The 17,220-nt window shown below is 45.9% G+C and overlaps 1 protein-coding gene across 1 annotated transcript in view; it reads left to right on the top strand.

Moving 5' to 3' along the window:
• NKPD1 (NTPase KAP family P-loop domain containing 1) overlaps window positions 1-17,220 on the top strand; it is a 26,791-nt gene continuing 9,571 nt past the window's right edge. Inside the window, exons 1-2 of the mRNA XM_056539233.1 lie at window positions 1-68; window positions 9,785-9,916. Coding sequence (XP_056395208.1) covers window positions 56-68; window positions 9,785-9,916 — 145 coding nt within the window. The 5' untranslated portion in view covers window positions 1-55. The remainder of the gene's footprint in view (window positions 69-9,784; window positions 9,917-17,220) is intronic.

Raw genomic sequence — 17,220 nt, forward strand, 5'->3', positions numbered from 1 at the left:
TATGAATTTATCCATGAATTGAGGATAATGCTGTTTTTTAGAATTCTGGGACAAAATGGCAACAAAAGGTAATGAACGTATGATTACAACATTTAGCTTTCACTTATGGGGATTAACAGAGTTAAACATTGAGGAAGTTGGAATTTAAATGATTTCTTTCTACTTCCTGTAGTGACAAATCCTCTGTCAGTGACTGGAGTAATAAAATAATTGCATAATCTGTTACTACATAATTAAAGGGGTTTTCCATTCTCCATTCATGTAAGCAAAGTTTATATAGCCACTGTCATTTCTACAGATTTTACATAGATCAATGGTAGAAGTCAATATCAATAGTAAGAATTCAAAGAACGTAAACAAAAATGCTTCTTTCTCCTGTAATCAAGATTCGTTCCCACCCCACTCCCCTCTCCTGCAGGATCCCCTCTTCTGCGTTTACAGTGTATAGATGCAGGATATATGTGGAAAATAGGAACAGAGAATGGCGCTCTCTAAGTGCCGTGATCAGTGGTAAAATAACCAAAAAATATATATTCTATTTCTGACTGCAATATATATGGAGGTACGCGTTTTCCTTGGCTCGAACAGTAATTACATATATAAATGCACGTCACAAGAAGTCAGTGTTAATATGTCTGATAAAGGTGAATGGTATTTCACTCACCTATTAGTGTTGTATGGCAGGCACCATTGAAAGAGTATGGCAGCTCTTCACTGATCCTCTGGCAGCCTCACATCCAAACCCGAACAGCAGCTGTGTCGGTTATTGCAATGGAAAAGAGTGTGGTCCCGAGATGGAGTAGCTCCAGCAGTTTCCAGGGGAGAACAAAAGTGGATGGTATATGTGGCGCCTTGAGGATATAGTCCAGTCAAACAAGCATCCTAGGTGATTAGGGTTACTTGTTTATTTCAAAAAAGAAGGAACAATCCATACATTTTTGCAGAAATATACGGACCGATGTACAAAATAAAATGAAGCAAAAGAATAAAAAGTATTTTTTCTCATACATTGTCTTTTTATTCTTTTACTTCATTTAATTTTGTACATCGGTCCATATATTTCTGCAAAATGTATGGATTGTTACTTCTTTTTTGAAATAAATAAGTAACCCTAATTACCTAGGATGCTTGTTTGACTGGACTATATCCTCAAGGGGCCACATATACCATCCACTTTTTTGTCTCCCCTGGAAACTGCTGAAGCTACTCCATCTCAGGACCACACTCTTTTCCATGTACAGTTTATAGAGACATATAAGTACAGGATCTCCTCCTCTGTGTACAGTGTATAGAGATATAGAAGTACAGGATCTCCTCCTCTGTGTACAGTGTATAGAGATATAGAAGTGCAGGATCTCCTCCTCTGTGTGTACAGTGTATAGAGATATAGAAGTACAGGATCTCCTCCTCTGTGTACAGTGTATAGAGATATAGAAGTGCAGGATCTCCTCCTCTGTGCATACAGTGTATAGAGATATAGAAGTGCAGGATCTCCTCCTCTGTGTGTACAGTGTATAGAGACATAGAAGTGCAGGATCTCCTCCTCTGTGTGTACAGTGTATAGAGACATAGAAGTGCAGGATCTCCTCCTCTGTGTGTACAGTGTATAGAGACATAGAAGTGCAGGATCTCCTCCTCTGTGTGTACAGTGTATAGAGACATAGAAGTGCAGGATCTCCTCCTCTGTGTGTACAGTGTATAGAGACATAGAAGTGCAGGATCTCCTCCTCTGTGTGTACATTGTATAGAGATATAGAAGTGCAGGATCTCCTCCTCTGTGTGTACAGTGTATAGAGACATAGAAGTGCAGGATCTCCTCCTCTGTGTGTACAGTGTATAGAGACATAGAAGTGCAGGATCTCCTCCTCTGTGTGTACAGTGTATACAGACATAGAAGTGCAGAATCTCCTCCTCTGTGTGTACAGTGTATAGAGATATAGAAGTGCAGGATCTCCTCCTCTGTGTACAGTGTATAGAGACATAGAAGTACAGGATCTCCTCCTCTGTGTGTACAGTGTATAGAGACATAGAAGTGCAGGATCTCCTCCTCTGTGTGTACAGTGTATACAGACATAGAAGTGCAGAATCTCCTCCTCTGTGTGAACAGTGTATAGAGATATAGAAGTGCAGGATCTCCTCCTCTGTGTACTGTGTATAGAGATATAGAAGTGCAGGATCTCCTCCTCTGTGTACAATGTATAGAGATATAGAAGTACAGAATCTCCTCCTCTGTGTGTACAGTGTATAGAGACATCGAAGTGCAGGATCTCCTCCTCTGTGTGTACAGTGTATAGAGATATATAGAAGTACAGGATCTCCTCCTCTGTGTACAGTGTATAGAGACATAGAAGTGCAGGATCTCCTCCTCTGTGTGTACAGTGTATAGAGATATAGAAGTGCAGGATCTCCTCCTCTGTGTACAGTGTATAGAGACATAGAAGTGCAGAATCTCCTCCTCTGTGTACAGTGTATAGAGACATAGAAGTGCAGAATCTCCTCCTCTGTGTGTACAGTGTATAGAGATATAGAAGTGCTTGATCTCCTCCTGCTCTGTGTACAGTGTATAGAGATAAAGAAGTGCAGGATCTCCTCCTCTTTGTACAGTGTATAGAGACATAGAAGTGCAGGATCTCCTCCTCTGTGTGTACAGTGTATAGAGATATAGAAGTGCAGGATCTCCTCCTCTGTGTGTACAGTGTATAGAGACATAGAAGTGCAGGATCTCCTCCTCTGTGTGTACAGTGTATACAGACATAGAAGCACAGGATCTCCTCCTCTGTGTGTACAGTGTATAGAGACATCGAAGTGCAGGATCTCCTCCTCTGTGTGTACAGTGTATAGAGATATATAGAAGTACAGGATCTCCTCCTCTGTGTGTACAATGTATAGAGACATAGAAGTACAGGATCTCCTCCTCTGTGTACAGTGTATAGAGATATAGAAGTGCAGAATCTCCTCCTCTGTGTACAGTGTATAGAGACATAGAAGTGCAGGATCTCCTCCTCTGTGTGTACAGTGTATAGAGATATAGAAGTGCTTGATCTCCTCCTGCTCTGTGTACAGTGTATAGAGATAAAGAAGTGCAGGATCTCCTCCTCTGTGTACAGTGTATAGAGATATAGAAGTGCAGGATCTCCTCCTCTGTGTGTACAGTGCATAGAGATATAGAAGTGCAGGATCTCCTCCTCTGTGTGTACAGTGTATAGAGACATATAAGTACAGAATCTCCTCCTCTGTGTGTACAGTGTATAGAGACATAGAAGTGCAGGATCTCCTCCTCTGTGTGTACAGTGTATAGAGATATAGAAGTGCAGGATCTCCTCCTCTGTGTGTGTAGTGTATAGAGATATAGAAGTGCAGGATCTCCTCCTCTGTGTGTACAGTGTATAGAGACAGAGAAGTGCAGGATCTCCTCCTCTGTGTGTACAGTGTACAGAGATATAGAAGTGCAGGGACTCCTCCTCTGTGTTTACAGTGTATAGAGATATAGAAGTGCAGGATCTCCTCCTCTGTGTGTACAGTGTATAGAGATATAGAAGTACAGGATCTCCTCCTCTGTGTACAGTGTATAGAGACACAGAAGTGCAGGATATCCTCCTCTGTGTGTACAGTGTATAGAGATATAGAAGTGTAGGATCTCCTCCTCTGTGTATACAGTGTATAGAGATATAGAAGTGCAGGATATCCTCCTCTGTGTGTACAGTGTATAGAGACATAGAAGTGCAGGATCACCTCCTCTGTGTGTACAGTGTATAGAGACATAGAAGTGCAGGATCTCCTCCTCTGTGTACAGTGTATAGAGATATAGAAGTGCAGGATCTCCTCCTCTGTGTGTACAGTGTATAGAGATATAGAAGTGCAGGATCTCCTTCACTGTGTGTAGTGTATAGAGACATAGAAGTGCAGGATCTCCTCCTCTGTGTACAGTGTATAGAGACATAGAAGTGTAGGATCTCCTCCTCTGTGTGTACAGTGTATAGAGACATAGAAGTGCAGGATCTCCTCCTCTGTGTGTACAGTGTATAGAGACATAGAAGTGCAGGATCTCCTCCTCTGTGTATACAGTGTATAGAGATATAGAAGTGCAGGATCTCCTCCTCTGTGTACAGTGTATAGAGATATAGAAGTGCAGATCTCCTCCTCTGTGTGTACAGTGTATAGAGACATAGAAGTGCAGGATCTCCTCCTCTGTGTGTACAGTGTATAGAGATATAGAAGTGCAGGATCTCCTCCTCTGTGTACAGTGTATAGAGACATAGAAGTGCAGGATATCCTTCTCTGTGTGTACAGTGTATAGAGATATAGAAGTGCATGATCTCCTCCTCTGTGTATACAGTGTATAGAGATATAGAAGTGCAGGATCTCCTCCTCTGTGTACAGTGTATAGAGACATAGAAGTGAAGGATCTCCTCCTCTGTGTGTACAGTTTATAGAGACATAGAAGTACTGGATCTCCTCCTCTGTGTACAGTGTATAGAGATATAGAAGTGCAGGATCTCCTCCTCTGTGTGTAAAGTTTTTAAACTTTTTATTCAACTTTTTTTTTTACACTTTTAGTCCCCTTAGGGGACTTTTAGGAGGAATCATTAGATTCCTCATACAGATCAATGTGGTTTCATAGAATCACATTGATCTGTGTTCTCTGCGCTCGATTGATAAAGCCTGGTCCTGCCAGGCTTTATCGTTGGACAGGACATGAGGTAAGGCTACTTTCACACTATAAACGTTAAGGGCTCTTTTTTTTTTTTTTTTTTTCGTTTGACTGCCTTTAACGTCCGTTATTGTAACGGAGCCTACCGGGAGGCATAATGGGCACAGAGGATCCCATTCACTTGAATGGGATTCTCTGACGTCCGTTATTGCGGCCGTTATTCCACTGGAAAATAGCAGGACAAAACAAGACGTTGCAAGCTCAAATTTTTCTTCCGCTCTCCTCTAATGGCCGTCACACTGCTTGGCACTAACGGCAGTGTGAAAGGAGCCTTATGTTGACACATGAAGGACAATACTGGCACCAAAATGACGCCCTTGACTTATAATGAGGACTTGTATGATGTTATTTATTTTGGCGCAAGAAATAGTTCTGCATTTGTAATAATTGACAAATTTGGATACAATTATATATTTCTTCTATAATATGCTATATATATATATATACTGCTCAAAAAACATAAAGGGAACACTAAGATAACTCATCCTAAATCTGAATGAACTAATTGTATGAAATACTTTTGTCTTTACATAGTTGAATGTTGTTACGCCTAGCGCTCCGGGTCCCCGCTCCTCCCCGGAGCGCTCACGGCGTCTTTCTCCCTGCAGCGCCCCGGTCAGTCCCGCTGACTGGGAGCGCTGCACTGTCATGGCCGTTGGGGATGCGATTCGCACAGCGGGACGCGCCCGCTCGCGAATCGCATCCCAGGTCACTTACCCGTCCCGGTCCCCTGCTGTCATGTGCTGGCGCGCGCGGCTCCGTTCTCTAGGGCGCGCGCGCGCCAGCTCTCTGAGACTTAAAGGGCCAGTGCACCAATGATTGGTGCCTGGCCCAATTAGCTTAATTGGCTTCCACCTGCTCCCTGGCTATATCTGATCTCCTCCCATGCACTCCCTTGCCGGATCTTGTTGCCTTGTGCCAGTGAAAGCGTTTAGTGTGTCCAAAGCCTGTGTACCTGAACTTCTGCTATCCATCCTGACTACGAACCTTGCCGCCTGCCCCCGACCTTCTGCTACGTCTGACCTTGCCTCTGCCTTGTCCTTCTGTCCCACGCCTTCTCAGCAGTCAGCGAGGTAGAGCCGTTGCTAGTGGATACGACCTGGTTGCTACTGCCGCAGCAAGACCATCCCGCTTTGCGGCGGGCTCTGGTGAAAACCAGTAGTCTCTTAGAACCGGTCCACAAGCACGGTCCACGCCAATCCCTCGCTGACACAGAAGATCCACTACCTGGAAGCCGAATCGTGACAGTAGATCCGGCCATGGATCCCGCTGAGGTGCCGCTGCCAAGTCTCGCTGACCTTACCACGGTGGTCGCTCAGCAATCGCAGCAAATTGCCCAACAAGGACAGCAGCTGTCGCAGTTGACCGCCACGTTACAGCAACTTCTGCCTCTGCTACAGCAGCAACCATCTCCTCCGCCAGCTCCTGCACCTCCTCCGCAGCGAGTGGCCGCTCCTAGCCTCCGCTTGTCCCTGCCGGACAAATTTGATGGGGACTCTAAACTCTGCCGTGGATTTTTGTCTCAGTGTTCCCTGCATATGGAGATGTTGTCGGACTTGTTTCCTACAGAACGGTCTAAGGTGGCGTTTGTAGTAAGCCTTCTTTCAGGAAAGGCCTTGTCTTGGGCCACACCGCTCTGGGACCGCAATGATCCTGCCACAGCCACAGTCCATGCCTTCTTCGCTGAAGTCCGGAGTGTCTTCGAGGAGCCTGCCCGAGCTTCTTCTGCCGAGACTGCCCTGTTGAACCTGGTCCAGGGTAATTCTTCAGTGGGCGAGTACGCCATCCAATATCGTACTCTTGCTTCCGAGTTATCATGGAATAACGAGTCTCTCTGCGCGACCTTTAAAAAAGGCCTATCCAGTCGCATCAAGGATGTGCTGGCCGCACGAGAGATTCCTGCCAACCTGCAAGAACTCATCCATTTGGCTACCCGCATTGACATGCGTTTTTCTGAGCGATACCAAGAGCTCCGCCAGGAAAAAGACTTAGATCTCTGGGCACCTCTCCCACAGTATCCGTTGCAATCTACGCCTGGGCCTCCCGCCGAGGAGGCCATGCAAGTGGATAGGTCTCGCCTGACCCAGGAAGAGAGGAATCGCCGTAGGGAAGGAAATCTCTGTCTTTACTGTGCCAGTACCGAGCATTTCTTGGTGGATTGCCCTATCCGTCCTCCACGTCTGGGAAACGCACGCACCCAGCTCACGTCGGTGTGGCGTCTCTTGGTTCCAAGTCTGCTCCTCCACGTCTCACGGTGCCCGTGCGGATTTCTTCTTCAGCCAACTCCTCCTTCTCAGCCGTGGCCTGCTTGGACTCTGGTGCCTCTGGGAATTTTATTTTGGAGTCCTTTGTTAATAAATTCCGCATCCCGGTGACCCGTCTCTTCAAGCCGCTCTACATTTCCGCGGTCAACGGAGCCAGATTGGATTGCACCGTGCATTACCGCACAGAACCCCTCCTGATGTCTATTGGACCCCACCACGAAAAGATTGAGTTCTTCATTCTCCCCAACTGTACCTCTGAGGTCCTCCTCGGTCTGCCTTGGCTCCGGCTTCATTCCTCCACCATTGATTGGACCACCGGGGAGATCAGGAACTGGGACTCTGCCTGCCACAGGAAGTGCCTCTCCCCCCCTCCCAGTCCCGTCAGGCAAGCCTCTGTGCCTCCCCATGGCCCCCGTCCTGGTGTCACACTGCCCCGTGCCAGGCCTCGCCCTCTGCCCTCCCTCCCCATTCCCACTCCTGCTGTACTGCCTGCCGTTGAGGAAACCCTCCATTCTTTCCCGGTGTCCTCATCCCAGGGGAGGCAGTTACCGGACAAAGAGAAGGGGAGACCTAAGGGGGGGGGTACTGTTACGCCTAGCGCTCCGGGTCCCCGCTCCTCCCCGGAGCGCTCACGGCGTCTTTCTCCCTGCAGCGCCCCGGTCAGTCCCGCTGACCGGGAGCGCTGCACTGTCATGGCCGTTGGGGATGCGATTCGCACAGCGGGACGCGCCCGCTCGCGAATCGCATCCCAGGTCACTTACCCGTCCCGGTCCCCTGCTGTCATGTGCTGGCGCGCGCGGCTCCGTTCTCTAGGGCGCGCGCGCGCCAGCTCTCTGAGACTTAAAGGGCCAGTGCACCAATGATTGGTGCCTGGCCCAATTAGCTTAATTGGCTTCCACCTGCTCCCTGGCTATATCTGATCTCCTCCCATGCACTCCCTTGCCGGATCTTGTTGCCTTGTGCCAGTGAAAGCGTTTAGTGTGTCCAAAGCCTGTGTACCTGAACTTCTGCTATCCATCCTGACTACGAACCTTGCCGCCTGCCCCCGACCTTCTGCTACGTCTGACCTTGCCTCTGCCTTGTCCTTCTGTCCCACGCCTTCTCAGCAGTCAGCGAGGTAGAGCCGTTGCTAGTGGATACGACCTGGTTGCTACTGCCGCAGCAAGACCATCCCGCTTTGCGGCGGGCTCTGGTGAAAACCAGTAGTCTCTTAGAACCGGTCCACTAGCACGGTCCACGCCAATCCCTCGCTGACACAGAGGATCCACTACCTGGAAGCCGAATCGTGACAAATGTGCTGACAACAAAATCACACAAAAATTATCAATGGAAATCAAATTTATCAACCCATGGAGGTCTGGATATGGAGTCACACTCAAAATCACAGTGGAAAACCGCACTACAGGCTGATCCAACTTTATGTAATGTCCTTCAAACAATTCACAATGAGGCTCAGTAGAGTGTGTGGCCTCCACGTGCCCGTATGACCTCCCTACAACGCCTGGGTATGATCCGGATGAGGTGGAGGATGGTCTCCTGAGGGATGTCCTCCCAGACCTGGACTAAAGCATCCACCAACTCCTAGATAGTCTGTGGTGCAACGTGGCGTTGGTGGATGGAGCGAGACATGATGTCCCAGATGTGCTCAATCGGATTAAGGTCTGGGGAACGGGCGGGCCATAGCATCAATGCCTTCCTCTTGCAGGAACTGCTGACACACTCCAGTCACATGAAGTCTAGTATTGTCTTTCATTAGGAGGAACCCAGGGCCAACCGCACCAGCATATGGTCTCACAAGGGGTCTGAGGATCTCATCTCTGTACCTAATGGCAGTCAGGCTACCTCTGGCAAGCACATGAAGGGCTGTGCGGCCCCACAAAGAAATGCCACCCCACACCATTACTGACCCACCGCCAAACCGGTCATGCAGGAGGATGTTGCAGGCAGCAGAATGTTCTCCACGGCGTCTCCAGACTCTGTCATGTCTGTCACATGTGCCCAGTGTGAACCTGCTTTCATCTGTGAAGAGCACAGGGTGCCATTGGCGAATTTGCTAATCTTGGTGTTCTCTGGCAAATGTAAAATGTCCTGCACAGTGTTGTTCTGCAAGCACAACCCCCACCTGTGGACTTCGGGCCCTCATACCACCCTCATGGAGTCTGTTTCTGACCGTTTGAGTGAACACATGCACATTTGTGGCCTGCTGGAGGTCATTTTGCTCCTCTTGCTCCTCCTTGCACAAAGGTGGAGGTAGCGGTCCTGCTGCTGGGTTGTTGCCCTCCTACGGCCTCCTCCACGTCTCCTGATGTACTGGCCTGTCTCCTGGTAGCGCCTCCATGCTCTGGAAACTATGCTGACACACACAGCAAACCTTCTTGCCCCAGCTCGCATTGATGTGCCATCCTGGATGAGCTGCACTACCTGAGCCACTTGTGTGGGTTGTAGACTCTGTCTCATGCTACCACTAGAGTGAAAGCACCGCCAGCATTCAAAAGTAACCAAAACTGTGGTCTGTAGTCAACACCTGCAGAGCCACTCCTTTTCTGGGGGTGTCTTCCTAATTGCCTATAATTTCCACCTGTTGTCTGTTCCATTTGCACAGCAGCATGTGAAATTGATTGTCAATCGGTGTTGCTTCCTGAGTGGACAGTGTGATTTCACAGAAGTGTCATTGACTTGGAGTTACATTGTGTTGTTTAAGTGTTCACTTTATTTTTTTGAGCAGTGTATATATGTGTGTGTGTGTGTGTGTGTGTGTGTGTGTGTGTGTGTGTGTAATTATGTAAAATTGTTTGTATTATTCTTACAGGAAAAGCGACAGAAGATGACATCTATTGTGCTTGCCTGTCAAAAGCATTATGTCAGGTGGCCACCCCAGTTACTGTTGGATTATATGCCCCATTCGGGGGCAGGGTGTACATGCTACTGGATCGCATAACAAGTAAGCTATTAGATTTTATAAAACTGTATTAAAGTAATTGCTAAAATCTGGTCTAGCCAGCAGCTATCTCTCCCAATCGGTCATGCGGTCATATGTTCTCAATGAAGAGAGGAGAGGTAAGCTGCTGCCAGACTCCTCTGAAAACAGTTCAGACAGTTAAAATCCAAATATAAGCACAAATTAGACAGTCAGCCACCTTCATTGAAATCCCGACCAATGCATATGGGGTCCTTTACATTAGTACATAGAGACAGAAAGTTTTATGTCAGCTCACTGAAGCAATGTGCACAGATCCCAAATCAAAACAAAGGGGTTATTTTATTAAGTCGCCCCATTGGTGTATGACCCCCCCCCCCCCCCCCCCCCCCCCCCCCCAATGAGTCTATGGGGTTAAAAGTCTATGAGGAGTAAAGATTATACTGGATTTCCCTATTCCCGATGCCATATACAGTGGTCCCTCAAGTTACAATATTAATTGGTTCCAGGATGACCATTGTATGTTGAAACAATTGTATGTTGAGACCAGAACTCTATGGAAAACCTGGTAATTGGTTCTAAAGGCACCAAAATGTCATCCAAAACTAGGAAAAAGTGAGGATTAAAGAAAAATAAGTAGATAACTAATATAGATAAAGCAAATCCTTATATATAAAAGTAAGAAAGATCTGCTGGGAGCTGTAATTACTGTCTATGTCAGTGTTTCCCAAGCAGGGAGCCTCCAACTGTTGCAAAACTACAACTCCCAGCATGCCCGGACAGCCTTCGCTGTCCGGGCATGCTGGGAGTTGTAGTTTTGCAACAGCTGGAGGCTCCCTGCTTGGGAAACACTGGTCTATGTAGAGGACAGGAGCTTCTTCAGGGTCCTGTACAGAACACATAATGTCCTAAAAAAAAATGGAGTCGCCCTCACCTGGTGTCCAAAGGAGCAGCTAACCCTGGTACAGGTAAAGAGTACAGAAAATGTAATACCTCCCTGTACTGTAGGGGGCGCTACCAGACACCAGTCAGTGCATACACTTCAGTAATACAGGTAAAGAGTACAGAACATGTAATACCTCCCTGTACTGTAGGGGGCGCTACCAGACATCACGTTTCACAGATCTGGACTGTCTGTACATTGTATGTTGATTCTGGTTTCAAGTTACAATGGTCCAGAAAAGACCATTGTATGTTGAAACTATTGTATGTTGAGGCCATTGTAAGTTGACGGATCACTGTATTTCATAGTGTCTACACTGTTGTTTGTACCACTTATATTGCTTTTATGTGGAATTTTAAAAAAAAGAAAAAAAAAGAAAAGAAAAAAAGAAAATGATATTGATAGTATAGGTCAATATAATGTCATTGAAAAGTGAGAGAGTTTTGGGAATTAATAGCCAAGTGATACACTCTCCTTTCCAAGTAGCCTTCAGAAGCCTGTTAACTGGACTACAAAGCAGAGGAAGTTGCATAGTTTTTTTCAGCCTGACCACAGTGCTCTCTGCTGACACCTCTGTCCAGAGCAGTAGAGGTTTGCTGTGGAGATGTGCTTAAAGGGGTACTCCCGTGGAAAACTTATTTTTTTTTTTTAAATCAACTGGTGCCAGAAAGTTAAACAGATTTGTAAATTACTTCTATTAAAAAATCTTAATCCTTCCAGTACTTTTTAGGGGCTGTATACTAAAGAGAAATCCAAAAAAGAAATGCATTTCCTCTGATGTCATGACCACAGTGCTCTCTGCTCACCTCTGCTGTCCATTATAGGAACTGTCCAGAGCAGCATATGTTTGCTATGGGGATTTTCTCCTGCTCTGGAAAGTTCCTAAAATGGACAGAGATGTCAGCAAAGAGCACTGTGGTCATGACATCAGAGGAAATGCATTTCTTTTTTGGATTTCTCTTTAGTATACAGCCCCTAAAAAGTACTGGAAGGATTAAGATTTTTTAATAGAAGTGATTTACAAATCTGTTTAACTTTCTGGCACCAGTTGATTTAAAAAAAAAAAGTTTTCCACGGGAGTACCCCTTTAACCCCTTAACCCCTTCAGGACGGAGCCCATTTTGGCCTTAAGGACCGGAGCGTTTTTTGCACATCTGACCACTGTCGCTTTAAACATTAATAACTCTGGGATGCTTTTACTTATCAATCTGATTCCGAGATTGTTTTTTCGTGACATATTCTACTTTAACATAGTGGTAAATTTTTGTCGATACTTGCATCCTTTCTTGGTGAAAAATCCGTAAATTTGATGAAAAATTTGAAAATTTAGCATTTTTCTAACTTTGAAGCTTTCTGCTTGTAAGGAAAATGGATATTACGAATACATTTTTTTTTGGTTCACATATACAATATGTCTACTTTATGTTTACATCATAAAATTGACGTGTTTTTACTTTTGGAAGACACCAGAGGGCTTCAACGGTCAGCAGCAATTTTCCGATTTTTCACAAAATTTTCAAACTCAGTATTTTTCAGGGACCAGTTCAGGTTTGAAGTGGATTTGAAGGGTCTTCATATTAGAAATACCCCATAAATGACCCCATTATAAAAACTACACCCCCCAAAGTATTCAAAATGACATTCAGTCAGTGTATTAACCCTTTAGGTGTTTCACAGGAATAGCAGCAAAGTGAAGGAGAAAATTCACAATCTTCATTTTTTACACTCACATGTTCTTGTAGACCCAATTTTTGAATTTTTACAAGGGGTAAAAGGACAACATTTTTACTTGTATTTGTAGCCCAATTTCTCTCGAGTAAGCACATACCTCATATGTCTATGTAAAGTGTTCGGCGGGCGCAGTAGAGGGCTCAGAAGGGAAGGAGCGACAAGGGGATTTTGGAGAGTACGTTTTTCTGAAATGGTTTTTGGGGGGGCATGTTACCTTTAGGAAGCCCTTATGGTGCCAGAACAGCAAAAAAAAAACCACATGGCATACCATTTTGGAAACTAGACCCCTCGGGGAATGTAACATGGGATAAAGTGAACCTTAATACCCCACAGGTGTTTCACGACTTTTGCAAATGTAAAAAAAAAAAAATAATTTTTACCTAAAATGCTTGTTTTCCCAAAAAATTTTTATTTTTAAAAAGGGTAATAGCAGAAAATACCCCTAAAAATTTGAAGCCCAATTTCTCCCGATTCAGAAAACACCCCATATGGGGGTGAGAAGTGCTCTGCTGGCGCACTACAGGTCTCAGAAGAGAAGGAGTCACATTTGGCTTTTTGAACGCAAATTTTTCTCTGGGGGCATGCCGCATTTAGGAAGCCCCTATGGTGCCAGGATAGCAAAAAAACCCCACAAGGCATACCATTTTGGAAAATAGACCCCACGGGGAACGTAACAAGGGGTTAAGTGAACCTTTATACCCCACAGGTGTTTCACGACTTTTGCATATGTAAAACATTTTTATTTTTTTTTACCTAAAATGCTTGTTTTCCCAAAAATTTTACATTTTTAAAAAGGGTAAAAGCAGAAAATACCCCCCAAAATTTGTAACACAATTTCTCCCGAGTACGGCGATACCCCATATGTGACCCTAAACTGTTGCCTTGAAATACGACAGGGCTCCAAAGTGAGAGCGCCATGCGCATTTGAGGCCTAAATTAGGGATTGCATAGGGGTGGACATAGGGGTATTCTACGCCAGTGATTCCCAAACAGGGTGCCTCCAGCTGTTGCAAAACTCCCAGCATGCCTGGACAGTCAACGGCTGTCCGACAATACTGGGAGTTGTTTTGCAACAGCTGGAGGCTCCGTTCTGGAAACAGTGGCGTACCAGACGTTTTTCATTTTTATTGGGGAGGGGAGGGGGGTTGTGTAGGGGTATGTGTATATGTAGTGTTTTTTACTTTTTATTTTATTTTTTGTGTTAGTGTAGTGTAGTGTTTTTAGGGTACAGTCGCACGGGCGGGGGTTCACAGTAGTTTCTCGCTGGCAATTTGAGCTGCAGCAGAAAGTTTGCGGCAGCTCAAATTTGCAGCCAGATACTTACTGTAATCCTCCGCCCATGTGAGTGTACCCTGTACGTTCACATTGGGGGGGACATCCAGCTGTTGCATAACTACAACTCCCAGCATGCCCGTTGGCTGTCGGTGACTGCTGAGAGTTGCAGTTTTGCAACAACTGTAGGCACACTGGTTATGTATCACTGAGTTTGTGACCTAACTCAGTGTTTCACAACCAGTGTGCCTCCAGCTGTTGCAAAACTACAACTCCCAGCATGTACGGTGCATGGTGTACGGTGACTGCTGAGAGTTGTAGTTTGCAACAGCTGGAGGCACACCGGTCGTGAAACACTGAGTTAGGTAAAAAAAAACTGAGTTTCACAACCAGTGTGCCTTCAGCTGTTGCAAAACTACAACTCTCAGCAGTCACCGACAGCCAACGGGCATGCTGGGAGTTGTAGTTATGCAACCAGCAGATGCACCACTACAACTCCCAGCATGCACTTTAGCTGTTGGTGCAAGCTGGGAGTTGTAGTTAGACAACAGCTGAAGGTACACTTTTCCATAGAAAGAATGTGCCTCCAGCTGTTGCAAAACCATAAGTCCCAGCATGCCCATAAGGGAATGCTGGGAGTTGTGGTGGTCTGCCTCCTGCTGTTGCATAACTACAGCTCCCAGCATGCCCTTTTTGCATGCTGGGAGCTGTTGCTAAGCAACAGCAGGAGGCTGTCACTCACCTCCAACGATCCTCGCCGCACAGGTCAGTCCCTCGTCGTCTCCGCCGCCGCAGCTGCTCCTGGGGCCCCGATCCCAACAGGGGCGCCGGGGATCGGGGTCCCCAGCACCGGGGGTCGTCTTCCCGCACCCGCTCACGTCCTCCAGAAGAGGGGCGGAGCGGGTGCGGGAGTGACACCCGCAGCAGGCGCCCTGATTGGTCGGCCGGTAATCCGGCCGACGAATCAGGGCGATCGTGAGGTGGCATCAGTGCCACCTCACCCCTGCAGGCTCTGGCTGTTCGGGGCCGTCAGAGACGGCCCCGAACAGCAAGTAATTCCGGGTCACCGGGTCACCGGAGACCCGATTGACCCGGAATCGCCGCAGATCGCTGGACTGAATTGTCCAGCGATCTGCGGCGATCGCCGACATGGGGGGGCATAATGACCCCCCTGGGCGATATGCCGGGATGCCTGCTGAACGATTTCAGCAGGCATCCGGCTCCGGTCCCCAACCGGCTAGCGGTGGGGGCCGGAATTCCCACGGGCGTATGGATACGCCCTCGGTCCTTAAGGACTCGGGATTCAGGGCGTATCCATACGCCCTATGTCCTGAAGAGGTTAAGGACTCAGCCCATTTTGGCCTTAAGGACTCAGACAATTTAATTTTTACGTTTTCATTTTTTCCTCCTCGCCTTCTAAAAATCATAACTCTTTTATATTTTCATCCACAGACTAGTATGAGGGCTTGTTTTTTGCGCGACCAGTTGTCCTTTGTAATGACATCACTCATTATATCATAAAATGTATGGCGCAACCAAAAAACACTATTTTTGTGGGGAAATTAAAACGAAAAACGCAATTTTGCTAATTTTGGAAGGTTTTGTTTTCACGCCGTACAATTTATGGTAAAAATGACGTGTGTTCTTTATTCTGAGGGTCAATACGATTAAAATGATACCCATTATTATGTACTTTTATATTATTGTTGCGCTTAAAAAAAATCACAAACTTTTTAACCAAATTAGTACGTTTATAATCCCTTTATTTTGATGACCTCTAACTTTTTTATTTTTCCGTATAAGCAGCGGTATGAGGGCTCATTTTTTGCGCCATGATCTGTACTTTTTTTTGATACCACATTTGCATATAAAAAACTTTTAATACATTTTTTATAATTTTTTTTTAATAAAATGTATTAAAAAAGTAGGAATTTTGGACTTTTTTTTATTTTTTTCGTTCACGCCGTTCACCGTACGGGATCATTAACATTTTATTTTAATAGTTTGGACATTTATGCACGCGGCGATACCAAATATGTCTATAAAAAATGTTTTTTACGCTTTTTGGGGGTAAAATAGGAAAAAACGGACGTTTTACTTTTTTATTGGGGGAGGGGATTTTTCACTTTTTTTTTACTTTTACTTTTACATTTTTTTAAATTTTTTTTTACACTTGAATAGTCCCCATAGGGGACTATTCATAGCAATACCATGATTGCTAATACTGATCTGTTCTATGTATAGGACATAGAACAGAACAGTATTATCGGTCATCTCCTGCTCTGGTCTGCTCGATCACAGACCAGAGCAGGAGACGCCGGGAGCCGCACGGAGGAAGGAGAGGGGACATCCGTGCGGCGTTATGAATGATCGGATCCCCGCAGCAGCGCTGTGGGCGATCCGATCGTTCATTTAAATCGCGAACCGCCGCAGATGCCGGGATCTGTATTGATCCCGGCACCTGAGGGGTTAATGGCGGACGCCCGCGAGATCGCGGGCGTCGGCCATTGCCGGCGGGTCCCTGGCTGCGATTAGCAGCCGGGATCAGCCGCGCATGACACGGGCATCGCTCCGATGCCCGCGGTTATGCTTAGGACGTAAATGTACGTCCTGGTGCGTTAAGTACCACCTCACCAGGACGTACATTTAGGTCCTGCGTCCTTAAGGGGTTAAGCTCTGGACAGTTCCTGACACGGACAGAGATGGCAGAAGTTGACAGCACTGTAGTCAGACTGGAAAGAACTACACAACTTCCTCTGGAGCAAACAGCAGTTGATAAGTCCTGGAAGGATTAAGATTTTTTAATAGAAGTAATTTACAAACCTGTATAACTTTCTGGCACCAGTTGATTTGAAAACATTGTTTTCCCTCCAGGGTACCCCTTTAATTAAGTAAATTTGTAAATACTTTCATAACCTATTTTGAAGCCTAGTCTGTTTCTTATAGCCCTGTCTGTCCTGAGCTACATTCCCAATTCTCCAAGCTTCCTGTGTGAAATCTTTTTGCAGTTTTCTTACAATCTACCCTATGGAAATAGTAATATTTGCACGAGACATTGTGCAGTCACCTGAATGGGACACCAAAAATTCCACTCATGACAGTGTTAAAGGGGTATTCCAGGCCAAAACTTTTTTATATATATCAACTGGCTCTGGAAAGTTAAACAGATTTGTAAATTGCTGCTATTAAAAAATCTTAATCCTTCCAATAGTTATTAGCTTCTGAAGTTGAGTTGTTGTTTTCTGTCTAACTGCTCTCTGATGACTCACGTCCCGGGAGCTGCTCTCTGATGACTCACGTCCCGGGAGCTGCTCTCTGATGACTCACGTCCCGGGAGCTGCTCTCTGATGACTCACGTCCCAGTTCCTATGGGGATATTCTC

Source organism: Hyla sarda, chromosome 9 (assembly GCF_029499605.1).
Source record: "Hyla sarda isolate aHylSar1 chromosome 9, aHylSar1.hap1, whole genome shotgun sequence".
NCBI classification, from domain to species: Eukaryota; Metazoa; Chordata; class Amphibia; order Anura; family Hylidae; genus Hyla; species Hyla sarda.